The sequence below is a fragment of the Chrysochloris asiatica genome, unplaced genomic scaffold, assembly GCF_000296735.1.
Source record: "Chrysochloris asiatica unplaced genomic scaffold, ChrAsi1.0 scaffold00183, whole genome shotgun sequence".
NCBI classification, from domain to species: domain Eukaryota; kingdom Metazoa; phylum Chordata; class Mammalia; order Afrosoricida; family Chrysochloridae; genus Chrysochloris; species Chrysochloris asiatica.
In genome coordinates, this window is record NW_006408701.1 from 517,157 (window position 1) to 536,260 (window position 19,104).

At 39.6% G+C, this 19,104-nt stretch overlaps 1 protein-coding gene across 1 annotated transcript in view; it reads left to right on the forward strand.

Annotated features, from left to right (window-relative positions):
- Positions 1-17,246, forward strand: part of NKAP (NFKB activating protein) — a 20,586-nt gene extending 3,340 nt beyond the window's left edge. The window contains exons 2-9 of the mRNA XM_006872090.1: positions 5,241-5,321; positions 8,951-9,021; positions 9,194-9,334; positions 11,243-11,306; positions 13,558-13,667; positions 13,764-13,839; positions 15,256-15,405; positions 16,905-17,246. Of these exons, the coding sequence (XP_006872152.1) occupies positions 5,241-5,321; positions 8,951-9,021; positions 9,194-9,334; positions 11,243-11,306; positions 13,558-13,667; positions 13,764-13,839; positions 15,256-15,405; positions 16,905-17,079 (868 nt within the window). The 3' untranslated portion in view covers positions 17,080-17,246. The remainder of the gene's footprint in view (positions 1-5,240; positions 5,322-8,950; positions 9,022-9,193; positions 9,335-11,242; positions 11,307-13,557; positions 13,668-13,763; positions 13,840-15,255; positions 15,406-16,904) is intronic.
- The last annotated feature ends 1,858 nt before the right edge of the window (positions 17,247-19,104 follow it).

Sequence of the window (19,104 nt, forward strand, 5' to 3'; positions counted from 1 at the left end):
GTCACTGCTTCTCTGGTTAGGGTCCCATGTTCCGCTCATGCTCTTCCTCCTGATGTTCCTAGGGTCCTCTGTTGCTGGAATGTAAAATTAACTACTCCCCCTTTTGTTACACAACTTCTACCTTTACAGTTGTGACAATTGCAGTTAGTCATGATAATTATTATTGAATCAAGACAATCCTATCCCCATCTCCTTTCACCAGACCCATCTAGGTGAGATGAAAACTATTTATTGGGGATTCTACCTTCCCCCACCTTGCTCTGAAACTAAACTCTCTCTTGAAAACGTGTAAGCCAACCACGTTGTGCTTTTATAGTCCCCCCATTTTAGTTAGCCAATGTGTAAGTTGCCCGTCCCTATCAACCCTGTGTACTGAGGGGACAAGCTTGATCCTTGATGTGAAGACTGCTTCCCTCTCAGTTGGTATTTTGAGCAACTACATATATAAGCAAAGGTCAAGTTCATCAAATTGTAGCAATTTACATTTGCTTCCTGTATCAAACTTCTTTATCTTCCTCTAGTTGAGTTCTGATCACCAAGGCATCCAAGCTATGTCAAATGGGTACTATCTGCAAGTTTGGGCATTCTTGCATGCGTCCCCCCACTTCATATTAGCTGGACGCTTCACTCTCAGCTCTAGCCCTAAGTGGCTACTAGGTCAGAGTCCATGGGCTCACGAGTTCCCAAGTCTCCCCAAACTTCGGACCAACCAGCCCTTCCTCTTCTCTCTCTCATCTCAAGGTGGACAGGAGTCTGTGGAACATTGGCGAACTCAGCCCATGTCTTCATTACTGCATTACTGCCTTTCCCCCACTTCCATTCACAAGTAGACCAACGTGGTCACCTGTGAGCTTACAAGCCTGCTCATGTGTTCCCTTTGAGTTTCGGTCTTGGAGGGAGGTTTGTGCTGAAAGGCCTTAATGGCTTGCCTTGATAGCTCCCAGGCAAACAACTTGTTTGTTCTTATAACAGCCAAAAAGTCTGCTTTTCTTTTTTTCCCCCTGCTCATCTTTCTTTCAAGAATTATCTTCTGTTACTCTAGCTGCTCTGGGTTGATCTGCATGTCCTTCAAAGTGGGAATGTCCCACCTCAGAAGGTTCTGGATGGACACTCCATCTCCTCTTCATTTCTTCACCTTGAAAATGGCTACCAGGAGTGGAAGGGAGGGTAGAGTAATTCACTGGCTAAAGGGTAGACACATGTGAGCTCCTTGGGAGGACACTATACAAGCAGGGGGAGAGGGCAGAAGGATGAAGACAGGTGAAGACATAGCGGGGTATGCGTGGGCTAAAGGGGATAGAGGTAAATTCAAGGGGATAGTGATACTACACAACCTTGGAACAACAGTGTCCTGTGTGTGGATACATGACAACGAGTTGGTCATATATACTTATTTATCCCACAAATATTTGAGAGTTTGAGAAAAAAAGAAACATTCTTTGATAGTTGCCAAGGGTGGAAGGGAACAGAGAGTAGTTAACTGGCTTGAAGGTAGACACATGTTAAGTCAGGTGACTGGAAGAACAAGCTACAAGAAGAGTGAGGTTGGCAGAAGCATGATGAAGACAGGTGAAGACACAGGAAGGTATACAAGGGCTAAAGGGAAGAAAGGTAAATAGGAATATATATACAACCTCAAAACAACAATGTTCTTTGGGTAGATGCGCATGCCAAATGGGTATGGAAGGAAGAATGGAATAGGGTTTCCGAGGAGCCATTGATGGGTTTGAACTGCCAGTCTTGTTGTTAGCAGTCTAGTGCTTACCCTACAGTGCCACACTTTGTTGTTAGCAGTCTAGTGCTTATCCAGCATATATATATATATGTATTCCACTCTGGTATAGGGTTTCCCAAGGCTGTAAATCTTTGCAGAAACAGAAAATCTCACCTTTTGTTCTTCTCCAATACCATAACTCAAATGCATAAATTCTTCATCGGTCTTCCCTATTCATTGTCTAACTTTCACATGCATATGAGGTTATTGAAATTACCATGGCTTGGGTCAGGCGCACCTTAGTCCTCAAACTGAAATCTTTGCTCTTCAACACTTTAAAGAGGTCTTGTGTAGCGGATTTGCCTAATGTAATACATCATTTAATTTCTTGACTGCTGCTTCCATGATTGTGGATCCAAGCAAAATGAAGTCTTTGACAACTTTAAATTTTTCTCCTGTTATCATGATGTTATTTACTGATCCAGTAGTGAGGATTTTTGTTTTCTTTACATTAAGGTGCAACCCATACTGAAGGCTGTGGTCTTTGGCCTTCATCAGTAAGTATTTTAAGTCCTCTTCACTTTAAGCAAGCAAGGCTCGTCATCTGCATATCGCAGGTTGTTAATGAGTCTTCCTCCAATTCTGATGCCACAGTTTTCTTCATATAATCCAGCTTCTCAGATTATTTGCTCAGTATACAGATTGAATATGTATGGTGAAAGAATACAGTCCTAGTGCACACCTTTCCTGATTTTAAATCGTTCAGTGTCCCCCTGTTCTGCCTATGGACAGGTTCCTCATGAGCACAATTAAGTGGTTTTGGAATACCCATCCTTCGCAATGTTATCTATAGCTTGTTTTGATACACACAGTCGAATGCCTTTGTATAGTCAATAAAGAACAAATATAGATCTTTCTGGTATTCTCCGCTTTTAGCCAAGATCCATCTGACATCAGCAGTGGCATCCCCTGTTCCACTTCCTATTCTATACCCAGCTTGAATTTTTGGCAGTTTCCTATCAATGTACTTGCTGTAACCAGATTTGAAATATCTTCAGCAAAATTGTACTGGCATGTGATATTAGTGATATTCTTCTATTTAGTCCATTGGGTCACCTCTCTTTGGCATATGCATAAATGAGGATCTCTTTCAATCCGTTGGCCAGATAGCTGTCTTCCAAATTTCTTACAATAGATGAGTGAGTGCCTCCAGTGCTGCATCAGTTTGGTGAAACATTTCAATTTGTATTCAGTCAATTCCTGGAGCTTTGTTCTTTTCCAATGTCTTCAGTGCATCTTGGACTTCTTCCTTCAGTACCATTGGTTTTTGATCATATGCTAGCTGTTTAAATAGTTGAACATCATCCATTTCTTTTTGGTACAGCGACTGTGTATTCCTTCTGTCTTCTTTTGATGCTTTCTGAATTATTCAATATTTTGCCCATTGTTTTTGTTGTTAAGTGTCATCGAGTCTGTTCCGACCCATAGTGATCCTGTATAGGGTTTCCGAGGAGCAGCTGGTGAGCTTGAACCACCAACCTTGTGGTTCAAACCAACTTTGTAGTCCAGCACATTACCCACAGCACCACACCAGGACTCTTCAATATTGCAAGTTGAGGCTTGAATTTTTTCTTCAGTTCTTTCAGCTTGAGAAATGCTGAACATGTTCTTCCCTTTTCGTTTTCTAACCCCAAGTCTTTACATATATCATTGCATACTTGCCTTTGTCTTCTCCCGCTGCCTCTGAAATGATCCCTTCAGCTCTTTTACCTCCTCATCTCTTCCATTTGCTTTAGCATCTCTATGCTGGAAAGCAAACTTCAGAGTCTCTTCTGATAACCATTTTTATCTTTTCTTTCTTTCTTGTCTTCTTAATGACTTTTTGCTTTCTTCCTGTATGATGTTCTTGATGTCCTCCCACAACTCTTCTGGTCTTTGGTCATTAGTGTGTAATGCATCAAATCTGGTTTTTCGATGATCTTTAAATTCAGGTGGGATATATTCAAGATCATATTGTGGCTCTCATGGATTTTTGTTGATTTTCTTCAGCTTTAGCCTGAACTTACATATGAACAATTGATGGTCTGTTCTACAGTCTGCTCCTGGCCTTATTTTTGATGATGACATTGCTATTTTCCATCACCTCTTCCTACAAATGTAGTCAATTTGATTTCTATATATTCCATCTGGTGAGGTCCATGTGTATAGTTGTCTTTTATGTTGTTTAAGGAAGGTATTTGCAATAAATAAATTATTGTTTTTGTTAAGTGCTGTCAAGTCGATTCTTACTCCAACTGACCATGTATAGGGTTTCTGAGAAGCTACTGGTGGCTTTCGACCACTGATCTTGCAATTAGTAGTCCAGTGCTTGTCTTTCAGTGCCACAAGAGAACAGAGTGTCCTAGGGTGTTAACTACAAGTCAGTGGTTCAAACTGACCAGCTGCTCCTTGGAAACCCCATACAGGGTCACTATGGGTCAGAACCAACTCAGTGGCACTTCGCAACAACAACAAAAGAACAGCTGAAGCCAGGTAGTAGCAGGACTGAGGGCAGGACCACGAGCCCTTTACAGTCTGGCAGGCATCCTTCCCATTTCACACGTAAATCCCCAGTGCAGTCTGGCTCTATTTCAGTTGTGTGCTTCTTCAAGTGGGAAATCCTGTCAGTCTGACTCTGCGTTTTTATAAGACTTTTGCCCTGGAATAAAGAATTTAAAAATACCTTACTCAGACAGTCAGACCAATTTTGTTTATTTGGTAAGGATGTTCTAAAACAAATGGAGCCACAGCAGCTAAACTTTGAAGAGCCTTAGTTCTTCTCTTTCCCTCCCACCCCCACACACACACACACAGTTTATGAATAACAGCAAAAAGTAAAACATCAGAAACCACAAACATTCTTTTTTTAATGTTCTGCAAAGAGTTGATAGACACTGTGTTTCTTTTCCAAAAAGGAGCTACAGGGAAAACAAAGAGGGAGCAAACCCTGTACCCCACCAACTACTGCTTTTTACACATTAAACTTTTCTTACATTTTCAGCACTCCCTTCATTTTCTACTTCTAATGCTGTCTTTTAAGTGTTTTCCTTAATTCTTCTCATTTCTGAAAATTGAATGTTTGATCAAACTGAAATCACCATCCCTCTCCTTTCATAACTATGTATAAGCAAACGGAGTTATTTCCAAATGCAAGACAGCTTCTGTCATGTGTTATAGAAGATGAGAATGAGCAACTGAAACATTGTCTAGCACGGGCCAGAAGGGCACAATCTCGCACACTGCAGTTCTGGCCTGCCTTCTCAGGCTGGCTGTCCTCTGTACCATTTGATAATGCTACTAGACCGTGTGGTCCTGTCCTCGTTGTTGGGGCCATATTCCCACCAGATATTTATTAATTTAATATTTCGTATGAAAAGTGAAACTAGAACTTAACTGGATTCCTGTTGAATTTGATTTTATATTCAGGAAAGAAAATACATCTTGTATTTACATTTATCATTTACCTTTACATGCCTGTATCTTCCAGGAGACTAAGTGAAAGAGAAAGGATTGGCGAATTGGGTGCTCCTGAAGTATGGGGACTTTCTCCAAAGAACCCTGAGCCAGAGTAAGTGGTAAAAACATTTAAAAGTATATCATGCCATTTGTTTAAATCTAGAATCTGTCGTTAGAAGTTTTGGTAATTAAATGAAGAATATATACGGATATCTTTTTTTCTCTTGTATTTTATACTCTTCTACCGTCTAAATTCTATAAACATGGTATGTAGCTAAGGATTGAAACATGTTGCTAGTGGATTTTAGCATGGTGATTGTTCTTTCTATATTGTAATTCATGGGATATTTCTCATTCATAAAAACATTCAATGTAAAAATTACAACAAATAGTACATATATATTATTTTGAATTTTTTTCTAACCTAACCCAGTAGCAGATTGCATGCCAGATACTGATATTGCAAAGAGATGTTTAAAAATGCATGTTCAACACCCAAACTTGTAGATAGGCTTGATGATCAGAACTCAACTGGAGGAAGATTTTTTTTGTAATTTTTTAATAAAGGAAACAAGTATAAATTGCTACAATTTGATGAACTTGACCTATACTTGATGTAGTAACTCAAAATACCAACAGAGAGAGAAAGAGTCTTCACATCAAGGATCAATCCTATCCCTTCTGTACACAGGGATGATAGGGACAGGTAACTTAGACATTGGCTACCTAAAATGGGGGGACTATAAAGGCACAAAGTGACTGACTTACAAGTTTTCAAGCGGGCACTTAGTTTCGGATTGTGTGGAGGAAGGCAGAATCCCCACTGAATAGTTCTCATCTTGTCTAGACGGGTCTGGTGAAAGGAGATGGGGATAAGATTCTTATTATTCAATAGTGAGTCATTGTTATCGTGACTAATTGTAACTGTCACAACTGTAAAGGCAGAAGTAACAAAAATGGGGGAGTTGTTAATATTACAGTCTAGAAACAGAGGACCCTAGGACCATCTTGTGAGAAGAGCACGAGTGGAATGTGGGACCCTATCCAAAGAAGCAGTAACACCAGAGATGGAGGCAGAGATGACTCTAGAGTCATGGAAAGAGAAAGGCTGTGTGCTAAGGCCAGGAGGCAGGCTTGCAGAATGTACCCTTTGATAATTTAAATGATTATATATTCCTGAGTGTTTTTGTGTACATTCCCCCCCACCCAAAAAAAAACCAAAAACACACAACGGAGGGAATAGAAGCAAATCCTGTTGAATGATGATGCATGGAGGAGATTGTAATCATTGCAATGAAATGATGGTGTAAAACCAGTGTCCTCCCATGTAAGCTATCACTCAAGTCACAATAAAAACTTTAAATAAATAAAAAAAAGAAACAGCTTTCCATTGTGAATTGAATGAAGATTTACAAAACATATCATCCGTTTTACATTCAGCAAATCATACGCTTTGTTTCACCTCAATGATTGCAACCCCCTCTATGTAACAATAATTATTCCACTTCTACCCTGTGATTCTTATTTCCATTCCACCCTCTTCCCCAACCCTCCTGAGCTTTGTTCTTAGATAAATGTTGTCCTTATGATCTTGAATGGTTGGCCATTTCATAGTGAGCATATCTTGCTAGTGTTTTTGTCCCCACTATATACCTGTCTAAGAGCTCTGGTAGCGTAGTGGTTACGAATTGGGCTGCGAACTGCAAAGCCAGCAGTTTGAAACTACCAGCTGTCCCATGGGAGAAAGATGAGGCTTTCTGCTCCCTTAAAGATTTACAGCCTCGGAAATGCTGTATAGGGTCGCTCTGAGTCGGTTCCAACTCCACGGCACGTAACCACCTCCACCACATCTACCTATCTACCACTTGGTTAAAATTGGGCCACGAGGGTTAGCTCCATTCCAGACCTGAAGAGTAGTTAAGAACCATAGTCTCAGGTTCCTCCAGGTTCCTCTGACCAGTAAGCCCAGTCTTCACAAAGCTTTTCAAATTTCCACCAATCACACAGCAATTTAGCACTTTGGCACGAAATATTAATCCTGCAGAGCATATGGGAATTAATGTGCTTATATAAATTAACACAGAAACAAAACAGATCATTAGATCATTTGTATAATATTTCTAAACCTCCATCTTACTTTGTCAATGGAAATATGATATAACTTCATTAGAGCATTTATTAAAATGACAATATGGTTAAAAAAAACCAAAACTGTTCAATGCGATTCTGCTTGCTTTATCTTCCTATGCCCAAATACTATCCAGATGCTTCTTCCTTCTTTTCTCTTTGGTGCTATTCCTAAGTGTCTTCTCCCCTCTCTGTTTTTAGGTCTGCTGTAGACTGAGTTGAGACGATGTGCCTGCACAGGGTGATCACCAAACCTACGGCCATCTCCAACTCCCAGCAACCCTATAGAGCAGAGAAGGCTGTCATTGTGGGAGCAAACTGCCCCAGCTTTCTTTCTTGGAGCTTCTGCTAGGTTTCAACTGCTGACTTTTCAGTTGATGGGCAGCACTTTAACCACTGTGCTACCAGCGCTCCTTGACAGGCTGATCAAGCACTATTATTTGAATCCTGTGGTAATGGGCACCTTTGGAAAGTGCTCTAAGAATCTGAGCTCATAGGATTAGAATTAGAAGGAACCCAAAAAATCACTTTTTGGGTAATACCTAAATGATTCCAGATGTGATCTTCAGAGAAAGCGATTATATAATATAGAAACTCCTCCCTTTGTAAATGATTAGAAAATTGTAGTAACATTCATTTCCAGAATTCTCCAGAACATAATGCAGTGTCTTTGTACTGTGGTTTGGTGGGGTTTTCTTGCTGTCCTACCACATGTCCTTAACTTACTTTGGGTACCATGATGGAGTCTTCTCTTTGTTTAATCTTTCCTTACAGTTCCTGCTCTCCTACTTTTACTTACCATTGTGGTTTCTTCTGAAAATACAGATCCTCCTTGTTGCTTTCAGTGTGACTAGTGCCCTGTGAACTCTTCAGTATTATGCAAATATAAGTGATTGTGTTATAGTTTTGTAAAGGTTACGAACCTGGAACTGTGCTCTTACAAAAGTGTCTCCGTGCTTGCTTACAATACTCTTGGACAATCAAAGTTGTTGCTGAAAACATTTAAATCCCCATTTTTATACTCCATGGCTCATTCACCACTTTTCTGATTCTTACTGTTGTGCCTCAATTTACCCAGATGACCACTCAAGACTCTCAGGATCTATAAGTAAGCCTTTATTAGCTGGCCAGCGACTACAGCCTCCCTAAAAGCGGGAAAAACTGCAGCCCCGACCCAGTTTTTCAAAGAGTATTTATATATACATAGGCAGTCTGACAAGATGTTGTACAAACCAAGGGTATGATGTATGCATGAGCTATTAGGGTGGGGACTAGGAGTACATCAGCTGGGACAGTTACTTCTCAAGATTAACTTGGGGATAGGGGTACATCTGCCGGGATAGTTAGATTAACTTTGGCCGGCTGTTCTCAAGGTTAGCCTTGGCCGCTGGCCGCAGTATCCTGTGAGTAAGGCAGGCCCACTCAGATGTGAGGAATTTGCATAAGCAGTGTTACAGAAGCCAAGTTTAGCCAGAGTTAAGGGGGAAGGGGGTTTCTGAATCCAAGGGTATTGTTGATGCTAAACATTTCCCACTTCAGCCTGATCCTTTCTTAAAAATTCGTTACTATGGGGCACTTGGGCCTTACACTTACATCCATGTTCTTTGACCTCAGCTCTGATGAACATACACCAGTAGAAGATGAAGAGCCAAAGAAAAACACTACTTCCACTTCGACTTCAGAAGGTAGTTTTTAAATACAGAGCTTGCTTATTGAGAAGTTCAAAATAAGTGTTGGACTTGATTTTTGCTCATCTATTCGCCTATCATCTTTTTCCTTTGTAATATATCAGTTGCGATAAAATTGAAACTCAGGAATACCTCTTTAGAAGTTACTTTTTATTTGTATTTTCTATAGAAGAAAAGAAGAAAAAGAAGAAGTTCAGTCGTTCAAAAGAAAGGTTGAAGAAAAAGAGGAAGAAAAAGTCATCCAAAAGAAAGCACAAGAAGTATTCTGACGACAGTGACAGTGACTCTGATTCTGACACAGACTCAAGTGGTAAGAAAGGCAACATGATGCTACATGCCTTGTTTTCAACTAGTTTTGCCTCTTAAATCTGATTTTAGAAGAAAGCTTTTCAAAGCAATGATAATAGCCACGATTCTTAGAACACCCATTGCCTCTATGCCAGGCACTGTGCTAAGCGGTTTCTTTTCCTTGTCACTATTTAATCCACAGAGTAACTGCAGGCTGCATTTTATAAAGGAGGTCATGGAGGCACTGTGCAGGTTATAAGTACCACACCCAGGGTCCCCCAGTTAGAATTCAAGCCTGACCTGGGAACGGTTGTGCGTAGATGATATAAGACTTGTAGCACCCAGTCACATCAGGAATTAAGCTGCAAGGCTCGTGGCACCAAGTAAAGCCATACTGAGATGCATCGGCCCAGCAGAAGGACTTTTTGTGTGTGTAATTCTCATATCCAAAGGGCTCCTTTATGCCATTTCCAAATAGGCATGCTATGAAGCGTCCCCTTCAGGCTGTCTGCAGGTTTTATAGAAGATGCCCCTGGAGTGTCACATGACAAAAGGCCAGCTTTCTGTGTCCTCTTCTGCATGACCATTGACAAGAGGGTGCCTCCTCTGGGGTTGACACATTACACAAAGATGTCCCTTCCTCTTATGCCACTTGGTTTCCCTGACCCCTATTGTCACTTCTCTTCCTCCTCACTGCTGAAAGACTCAACACTGTTAACGCACAAATCTGAGCATGCCAGCCCCCTATTCAGCTCCTTCAGTGGCTGTCCAGAGCCCTCAGGGTGAGGTCCACATACTGACTGAGCCCTCTCTTCCACACTATCCTCTCTGACCTGAGAACCGCTTTCTATATTCTATATTCTTTCTCTTGACTCTGTTACTTGGTGCAGAGAGTCCCTCTGCCTACAATCTCTCTCTCCATCTGGCTTGGCGTATTCATTTCAACAATGGGCATGCATTACTTACTTTTGGAAGAAGACGATTTTGAAAAAAAGCTAGCTTTAGAGAGACGCCTCTGTGTGCCCCACACACTCCATGCTTCCCTCTGCCTCTCTGGTTATGTCACCTCTATCAGATGGAGCTCCTGCAGAGCATCCCTCCCCTCTCTGACACACACACACACACACACACACACACACACACAGCTGTTTTTCATTATGAAAACCATCGAGCATTCAGAACAGTAAAGAGAAATCGGATTGTTGTTATTGTTAGGTGCCTTCAAGTCAGTTCCTGCACATGGTGACCGTGTGCACAACAGGTCCCGCGTCCTCCTCACAGTTGTCATGTTTGAACTTATTGCTGCTGTCACTGTGTCAAGCCATCTCCTTGGGGGTCTTCCTCTTTTTCACTGAGCCTCCACTTAAGAAACATGATGTCCTTCTTTAGGGACAATATGTCCTGACAGCATGTCCAAAGTATGAGACACAAAGTCTCATCATCCTGGCTTCTAAAGAGCATTCTGGCTGTGCTTCTTCCAAGACAGATTTATTTGTTTGTTCTAATGGCAGTTCTTGGTACTTATCAGCCCTAGATATTTAACCATTGTTAGCATTTCAATATATTTGCTTCAAATGTGTTTTTGCTGGGATACTCAAAGTGAGTGCTTCAACCCTAGATTTTGTATGCATCTCTAAAATATAAGGACATTTTCCTATTTAACCATAATACCAATGTCTCACACAGCAAAAAATATATATACCCTATGTGATCAGATACCACATTAACTTTCATCTCTATGTCTCTAATGCCTAGCACACTTCCTGGCAAATAAGAATAAATGTTTGAATAAATTAATTTCTCTGTAATAACAAATGGGGCATAATATGATGTTTATAGACTGAAAGGTCTATTATTAGAATTTTCATGGTAATTTTCTATTATAATGTGTTTTATAAAATTATCATTTTTAATGTGTTTTAATTTGCAGATGAAGATACAAAAAGAAGAGCAAAGAAAACCAAGAAAAAGGAAAAGAAGAAGAAACACAGATCGTTGGTGTTTTGCTTAATTATTATTATAGAAATATTTAAATATATATAAAATGGTAAAAAGTAGTACAGTGATCCTCCATGTAGCCATCACCCAAATGAGCAATTGTCAACTTGTAGGCAATCTCCACTACCCCCAATTATTTTGAAACCAATCCCAAATATCATTTCATCTTTGAGCACATCACCATGTTTCTCTAAAAGATAGGCACTCTTTTTTAAAAAAACAAAATCATAACCACAAGAGCACCATCATACCTACAAAACAATATTATTTCCTTGATTCTCATCAATTTTTTTGATAGTTTGTTCAAATTAGGATCCAAATAATGTCCATGAGCTATAATCTGTTAATATCTCTCTTATACCTCTTTGAATCAGTAGGTTCTCGGTCCCTTTTTGTTCTTGCAGTTTTATTTGTTGAAAAAACTAGCTCACTCATCCTGTAGAGTTTCCTGTAGTATACATTTACGGATTGCATTCTTTTTGTTTGTTTGTTGTATACACAACAGATCATCACCAATTCAATAATTTCTACATGTACAGTTCAGTGATACTGATTACATTCTTTGAGTTGCATCGGACCTTTCTCACTGGACTGCTAACCTCAAGGTTGGCAGTTCAAACCCATCAGCTGCTCCTCAGGAACCCTATACAGGGAACTGACTCGACGGCATTTAACAACAACAGCATTAACTTAAAGTCCACTGTCCCCTAAGCTTCTTATTTATTAAATTGCTGATGTCATATGCTTTTGTTAAGTGTCATTGTGTCAGTAACAACTTATTTACATCCTGTATAATGTTTCTGAGGAACAACTGGTAGGTTTGAACTTCTGATTAATAGTCTGGTACTTATCCTACAACACCACACCAGGATGGTCGTTCTTAAACTTTTCATCCCATGTAGATAGTTCTTAAAAAATCATGGTGCTCAAGGCAGACGTAAATTACTAGTGATGCTAAACTTTTGTTTGATTTATAGAGAACTTCTGGGGTTATTTTGATTTAAGGTTTAAAGGTTTTCTCAGGGCAATAGTTTGGGAGTTGTCCAGAAAGTCTGGATTCTATGAGAATTCAGAATTCTGTATTTTCTCCCTTTGGATCAGGACTCTTGAATAGAATCTTTGATCAAAACATTTAGTAATAGTAACTTGGCACCATCCAGTTCTGATCTCATGACAAATAGGATAGGTTTTCATAGAGACACTGATTACATTCTGATGCTAATCTTTAACATGTTCTTATGTCTTCTATATTTCCTGGAGATTGATAGATCTAGAGGCTTGGTGAAGTTCAGATTCAAGCTTGAAATAGTCAAGGAATACTTCATAGGTGGTACTATATATTTTCCTACTTATATATTTTTCTATGTATAATCAGTCCCTAGATTCATTATTATATTGTTGTTGTTAAGTACCATTGAGTCAATTCCGACCCATAGCAACCCTGTATAGGGTTTCTGAGGAGCAGCTGGTGAGCTTGAACCGCAGACTTTGCAGTTCAAATGGCTTTGCAGTCTGGCGCATTAACCCACAGCGCCACACCAGGACTTGTAAAATACTGATAGTCTAATTCTGTCTTTCCTCCTTTATTTATTAGGTAGAATAGTTCTATAAGAGAAACTTTACATCATCAACTGTTTGATTCCCTGAAGCACAGTTTTTATAGAAAGGGCTGAATAATTGCTTGATTTGTGCGGGGGAGGGGTTGTTTGTTTTGTAAATTTTCAAAATAATGAATTGATTTCCTAACATTCTTCAAAGGTGACTAATGGGATATATTTTTTAGTACCATTATGAATCAAAAATATCATTATGAACCCAAACACACCAGTCGCTCCTTGGAAACCTTTTACAGGGTCGCTATGAGTCAGAACCAACTTGATGGCACTTAACAACAACAACATGAACCCAAGGATTTAAATATATTAGATGTATTTTAATCCATTATGCTTTAAATTATTATTGATGCTCTAACAGCAAGGCTGTTTTTAAACTACTTTATTTCTGTTGTCTTTCTACAATATGAAAACTGTATTAATTGTTCCCTTTAGTAGTCTTATTTGTAGTAAAGCAATTTGATTTAAATAAGTTCAAGGATCTTTTAAAATTCAAATTCTTCTCTAACAAGTTTGAATAAGCAGAGAATTTAAACCGTTTTAATCTATCTTACACTACATTGTCTTGAAAAAAATAAGATGCCCTTTAACACGGGACTTTGAGTCAATTTGTATCAAATCATAATCACTCCAGGAAGAAATATAAGAAAAAGAAGTCTAAGAAGAATAGAAAAGAGAGCAGTGATTCAAGCTCTAGAGATTCCCAAGAAGAATTTCTGGAGAATCCCTGGAAGGAAAGATCAAGTAAGTTCTTTTGATAGACTTTGACTCTGGACAGTGCAACATTAAATTAACCAATTCATCAAATTGTGACTATGTTTCTGAACATCTTTTGTACAGAGCCCGAAGAACCCTCAGATTTAATTGGTCCAGAAGCTCCAAAAACACTTGCCTCTCAAGATGATAAACCTTTGAAGTAAGTAGCAGTGAGTGCATTTTCAGTATCTAAAGGATCTTCCAAAGAATATGACCCCAACTTTCCTTGCCAAGTTGATTTCCCTCTTCTCCCTTATTTAAGGAGCCCTGGCAATGTTGTGGCTTATGCATTGGGCTGCTAACTGCAAGGTCAGTAGTTTGAATCTACCAGCTGCTCCACAGGAGAAAGATGAAGCTTTCTGCTCCCATAAAGATTTACCACCTCAGAAACCCTATTGTTCTTGTCATTAGGTGCCCTCAAGTTGGTTCCAACCCATAGCGGCCCTGTGTAGGGTTTCCTAGGAGCAGCCGGTGAGCTTGACTCACTGGCCTTGTGGTTCAAACCAACTTGGCAGTCCAGAGTCACGGTGAGTTGGAACCTACTCGACAGCACACCACGACCACCACACCCCTTAGTTAGACCCTAAGCTTCAACTGAGCTGAACTATTAAAAATCCCTTCTATGAACTCTGCACGGTCTCACTGTTGTGCCTTGTTCAACTTGTGTCCTCCCCAAAGGCCTTCCCTTCTCTTCCTTGTCCTCTTTTTCCCCAGCTGATTCCTGTCAACATCCTTACCATCCCTCAAAGTCACTTTTTAAAAGGGGCGGGGGCCTATGTGATTCCTGGAGTCCTGGTGTGGCTCTGGGGGTTAATGTTCTGGACTGTGAAGTCAGTTTGAACTGTAAGGTCAGTGGTTCAATCTCACCAGCCACTTCTTGGAAACCCTATACAGGGTCGTTACGGGTTGGAACCAACTCAACAGCACTAAAGAAACACAACAATAATGTGGTTCCCAATACCTCTCCCTACTGTTATATGTGATACCTTTGCCTCATTAATTCTCACAGTATTTCCTATTTTGTAATGAAGTGTGTTATATATGCTACCTTATGTTGCAATATATCTTTACCTGTAAACTCCACAAGAGCAGAGATTATTTTTCTATCACATGCTTTGAGTTTAATAGTTATTAAAGAAGCACTCACTGAATGATAACTTTTAAAGTCCCCTTGAATGAAAATGAATAGTTTTTACTGTACAGCATGATTATTGATTGTAAGTCCAAAAAGTATGTCAATTTGAGGTGTATTTATTTACCCTTTTTTTTTCTGAAAGGGAATTAGCTGGAGGCAGAAGCAGTTAAAGTGATACCTATAGGGATAAATTAATCCACAGTTGTGAATTTACTAGTATCAATCCTTTTATTCTCCCAAAGTATCTCTGCTTTTCTTGCTTAGTTGTATAGATTACAGTTCTCTGTTCACTCATGACCTCCTAATGTGTACTGCTCAGCACTGCTCTCCCTACTGTTTTCTTAAAGAAAATGCTCTGTCGTGCTCTCTTTAGAGGGTGGCCTTCCTTTTTATATCGAGATGGTTTAAAGGACCTTTTCTGAATTCTGAATTCCTTTTTAGCTATGGCCATGCTCTGTTGCCTGGTGAAGGTGCAGCTATGGCTGAATATGTGAAAGCAGGAAAGCGTATCCCACGAAGAGGTGAAATCGGCCTGACAAGTGAAGAAATTGCATCCTTTGAGTGCTCAGGCTACGTAATGAGTGGTAGCAGGTATGTTCTTGACATTGCTTTAGTTTTCATGATTAGATCTTTTCCTCTTTCTTACTACCAGAATTGTATTTTGGTGACTGGTTTTCATTAAGTAACCATTTCTAATGAAAAGAACAACTATACATATTGGTTTAATGTCGGTTTTATTGGTATAAATGTGGTTGTTAAAGTTCCAAGTACATATGCAACTCAGCCTCAAGCTTAGCTGTATTCTAACATCACAGAATCAACCTTTCCAGTGTCCTTTCAAGATTAAAAGTAAGAACATTGCTTACTTTTTATGGTATCAAAAGACAACTATAAAAAAAAGGTACAAAAAAGACAAGTGATAAACTGGGATAAGATTTTGCACTCACACAACTGATAAAGTAAGTATTGAGAATATGTAAAGATACCTATAAGCAACCCAGAAAAAGAAATGCACATGGAACTCAAAACCATAGTGAAATACCATTTTACTTCCATTTGATAGACAAAGGTTCCAAACTCATATAATACCAAGCACTTGAGAGGGTATGGATACTTGTAAATATTGCTGCTGGGGCTGTCAATTGGCACAATCGTTTTGGAAGACAGTTGACATTATCTTGTAAAGTTGAACATTCATGACATTTATTATGCTGTATTATCCAGCAACTACACACCTAGATACCCCAGAGAAAGCCTTTCCCAGATACACTGTTCATATAGTACTTCTGTCCCCGATAGATTGCTCTATTTACTGCACCCTGAGCAACCTCAGTTCTCATCTCCTTGGTTTTCCTTCCTACCCCTCCCCACCTCCAATACCAGCCTGAAATAATTCTCTCCACTTCCCCTTACTCTGTTTCTCTAAACTTAGCTCAGGCCTCATCTTAAACTGCTGATTGTGTAGGATTGGGATCATATGCATAAGAGGCAGGTCTCGTGACATCGTCCCACTAATTGTACAGACCTTTGGAGAATGATATAGTAGGTTTCCCTCTGCTTCTACCCCTACTTGAGTTAGTCATTGTACGAAATCCTTTCTTTTCTTTGAGCCAATGCCAGATTCCAAGGACATTAAATCCAGTCAAAAAGCTCCTCTTCAATTATAGATTTAGACTTGGTTCTTTGTCTATGATGACAAGTTAAATCTTTCCTGCTATCAGTTCTACCATTAATCATAGGAAATGGTTATATTACCCATGAAGTTTTATAATTTGCCCATCTCTTGTGGTTCTACTGGAAATAACCAAACTAGACTTAAGTCCTTAGTATTTAGAAACAAGAATATTCACTATGCTGACAGATCATCAGAGATCATTTTATTTGAATACTAGAAATGAATCAAAGGACACATCACATCAACAGATAGATAAAGCAAATGCTATCTTAAAAATTATGGACCCATTTCAAAAACACAATTTTGATTTGTCACCCTTTGTAATAGTCTACTCTGCGTTAAGAAAGGATTAGCAAGGAAGTGCCATGAGAATAATTATTGAGAAATTTAAGCCCCAAACTAAAATTTTTTCCAGACACCGCCGAATGGAGGCTGTGCGACTGCGGAAAGAGAACCAGATCTACAGCGCTGATGAGAAGAGAGCTCTCGCATCCTTTAACCAAGAAGAGAGGCGTAAACGAGAGAACAAGATCCTGGCCAGTTTCCGAGAGATGGTATACAGAAAGACCAAAGGGAAGGATGACAAGTAAGGTTTCTCAGACTGGCCAACAGACATTTAATGCGGAAATGCAGATTGAGTTCCATACATACATACACACAGAAAGGTTATTAGGAGCTGAAAGAGCTTGACAGTCATATTGTGCCTTCTATTTCATTCTTTCAGTCCTTCAGTAAAAAGCTGCTTCTTGATAGAACTGCAACAAGTTCTTTGGGTTCTTTTGGATCAACCATAATACCTTTCTGATTGGAAAATCCTAATTATGGGTGAGATCCTGCTGTACTGGGGGAGGTGCCATGAGATGAATTGAGATGTCACGAGCTGAGAAGCATTGTGGGAGAGCGAGCTGAGAAGCATTGTTACCGTTACCTGCGCATGACACCTGCCTTTCCCTCCTCAACTGAACCTGTGAGAAATGCTCACTCCTGTTTTGAATGTCTTATATAAATGAACTTGAGAGAAGCCTGCAGATCACCTTTGTTAATAAATGGAAGGCATTGCTGAAAATGGCTAATCGGGGATTTGAAAATTGACTTGTATAAGATAATATAATATATAGTCTTCCGTCAAAGTAAAGTATTTGCTTTTAGTCCCTACCTCCACCACAAAACCTACCAAGAAACCAAAAAGCAAACTTACCCACAGACTGGATGAATTACTTATAAGTGCGAACATTCATTTTCAGTTTTAATTAATTACTTAATTAATCAATTTGTTAACTCCCAAAATAAAGTGTTGTAAATCCTGATCTCTACAGAGTCCTGGTGTGGCGCTGCAGGTGAATGTGCTGGAATGCAAGGTCCATTTGAACCACAAGTTCGGCGGTTCAAGCTCACCAGCTGCTCCTCAGAAATCCTATGCAGTGTCGCTATGGGTCAGAACCAGCTCGAGGGCACTTAACAACAACAATGCCTGTGGTTATAATTGGGGAGAGGGTTGTCTTTGTTATGGTACTACGAAAGGATTTGTGCTGGGTGTGTCTACAGTTCTAACTCAGAACAACACTGCATAGGGTTTCCGAGACTGTAAATCGTTACAGGAGCAGAAAACCTCATCTTTCATCTGTGGAACAGCTAGTAGTTTCAAACTGCTAACCTTGGGGCAGAAAGATGTAAAAAAAAAGCAAAAAAAAATTATTTTAAAACAATTCTTAGAAATATAAAAGCTTGGGAAATCTATTATTGTGCCAATGTAAGTACATTATTATGATCTAAGTTGTGCTTTGCTGATAAGATAACAGCTCAGAATGGAAATCAACTATGGCCAGGAGTTTGAATCAGTATTTTTACTTTGTTGTTTCATAAGGTTGAAGCAAAAATGATGTTGAAACCTTTGTAATGTTTGCATTTATGTAATAAATAGATTTCATTTTAAAAAATGTTAGACCATTCTGTTTCTTCTTCATATCTATCCTCCCATTTAATCTTTAATGTTGCATAGAATCCCCTTGCTTGGTCACCTTTTTATGGTTATTATTGATTTTTAAGTTGGGGAGAAATTGAAAATGTGAGATTATGATACCACCATCTTTTTCCTTTCCTGTTTTGTCCCATTTTAGTAAGGTCAGAGGGTGGAGGGAGAGGAGGCAGTGGGCTTTTGGGCTACTCTTGTTAAGATTGTTTTCAGCTACGCTATTAGTACAGGCCTGGTGTGGTGCTGTGAGGTAATGCACTGGACCACAACGTCAGTTTCAGCCAAAAGGTCAGTGGTTCAAATTCACCAGTCACTCCTCAGAAGCCCAATACATGGTCATCATGAGATGGACGCAGTCCCATGGCACTTAACAACAATTAGTACATGCCTGGTGTGGCACTACAGGTTAATGTGCTGGACTGCAAAGTCGGTTTGGACTGCAAGGTCAGTAGTTCAAGCTCACCAGTTGCTCCTCAGAAACTCTATACAGGGTCACTATGGGTCGGAATCAACTTGACGGCACTTAACAGCAACAACAGGATTAATTTCAGGGGAGTGCTGTGTCTCTGTGGGATAAGCACTGGACTGCTAACCACAAGGACATTGGTTTGAACCCATCACCTTACTCCACAGATGAGAGATT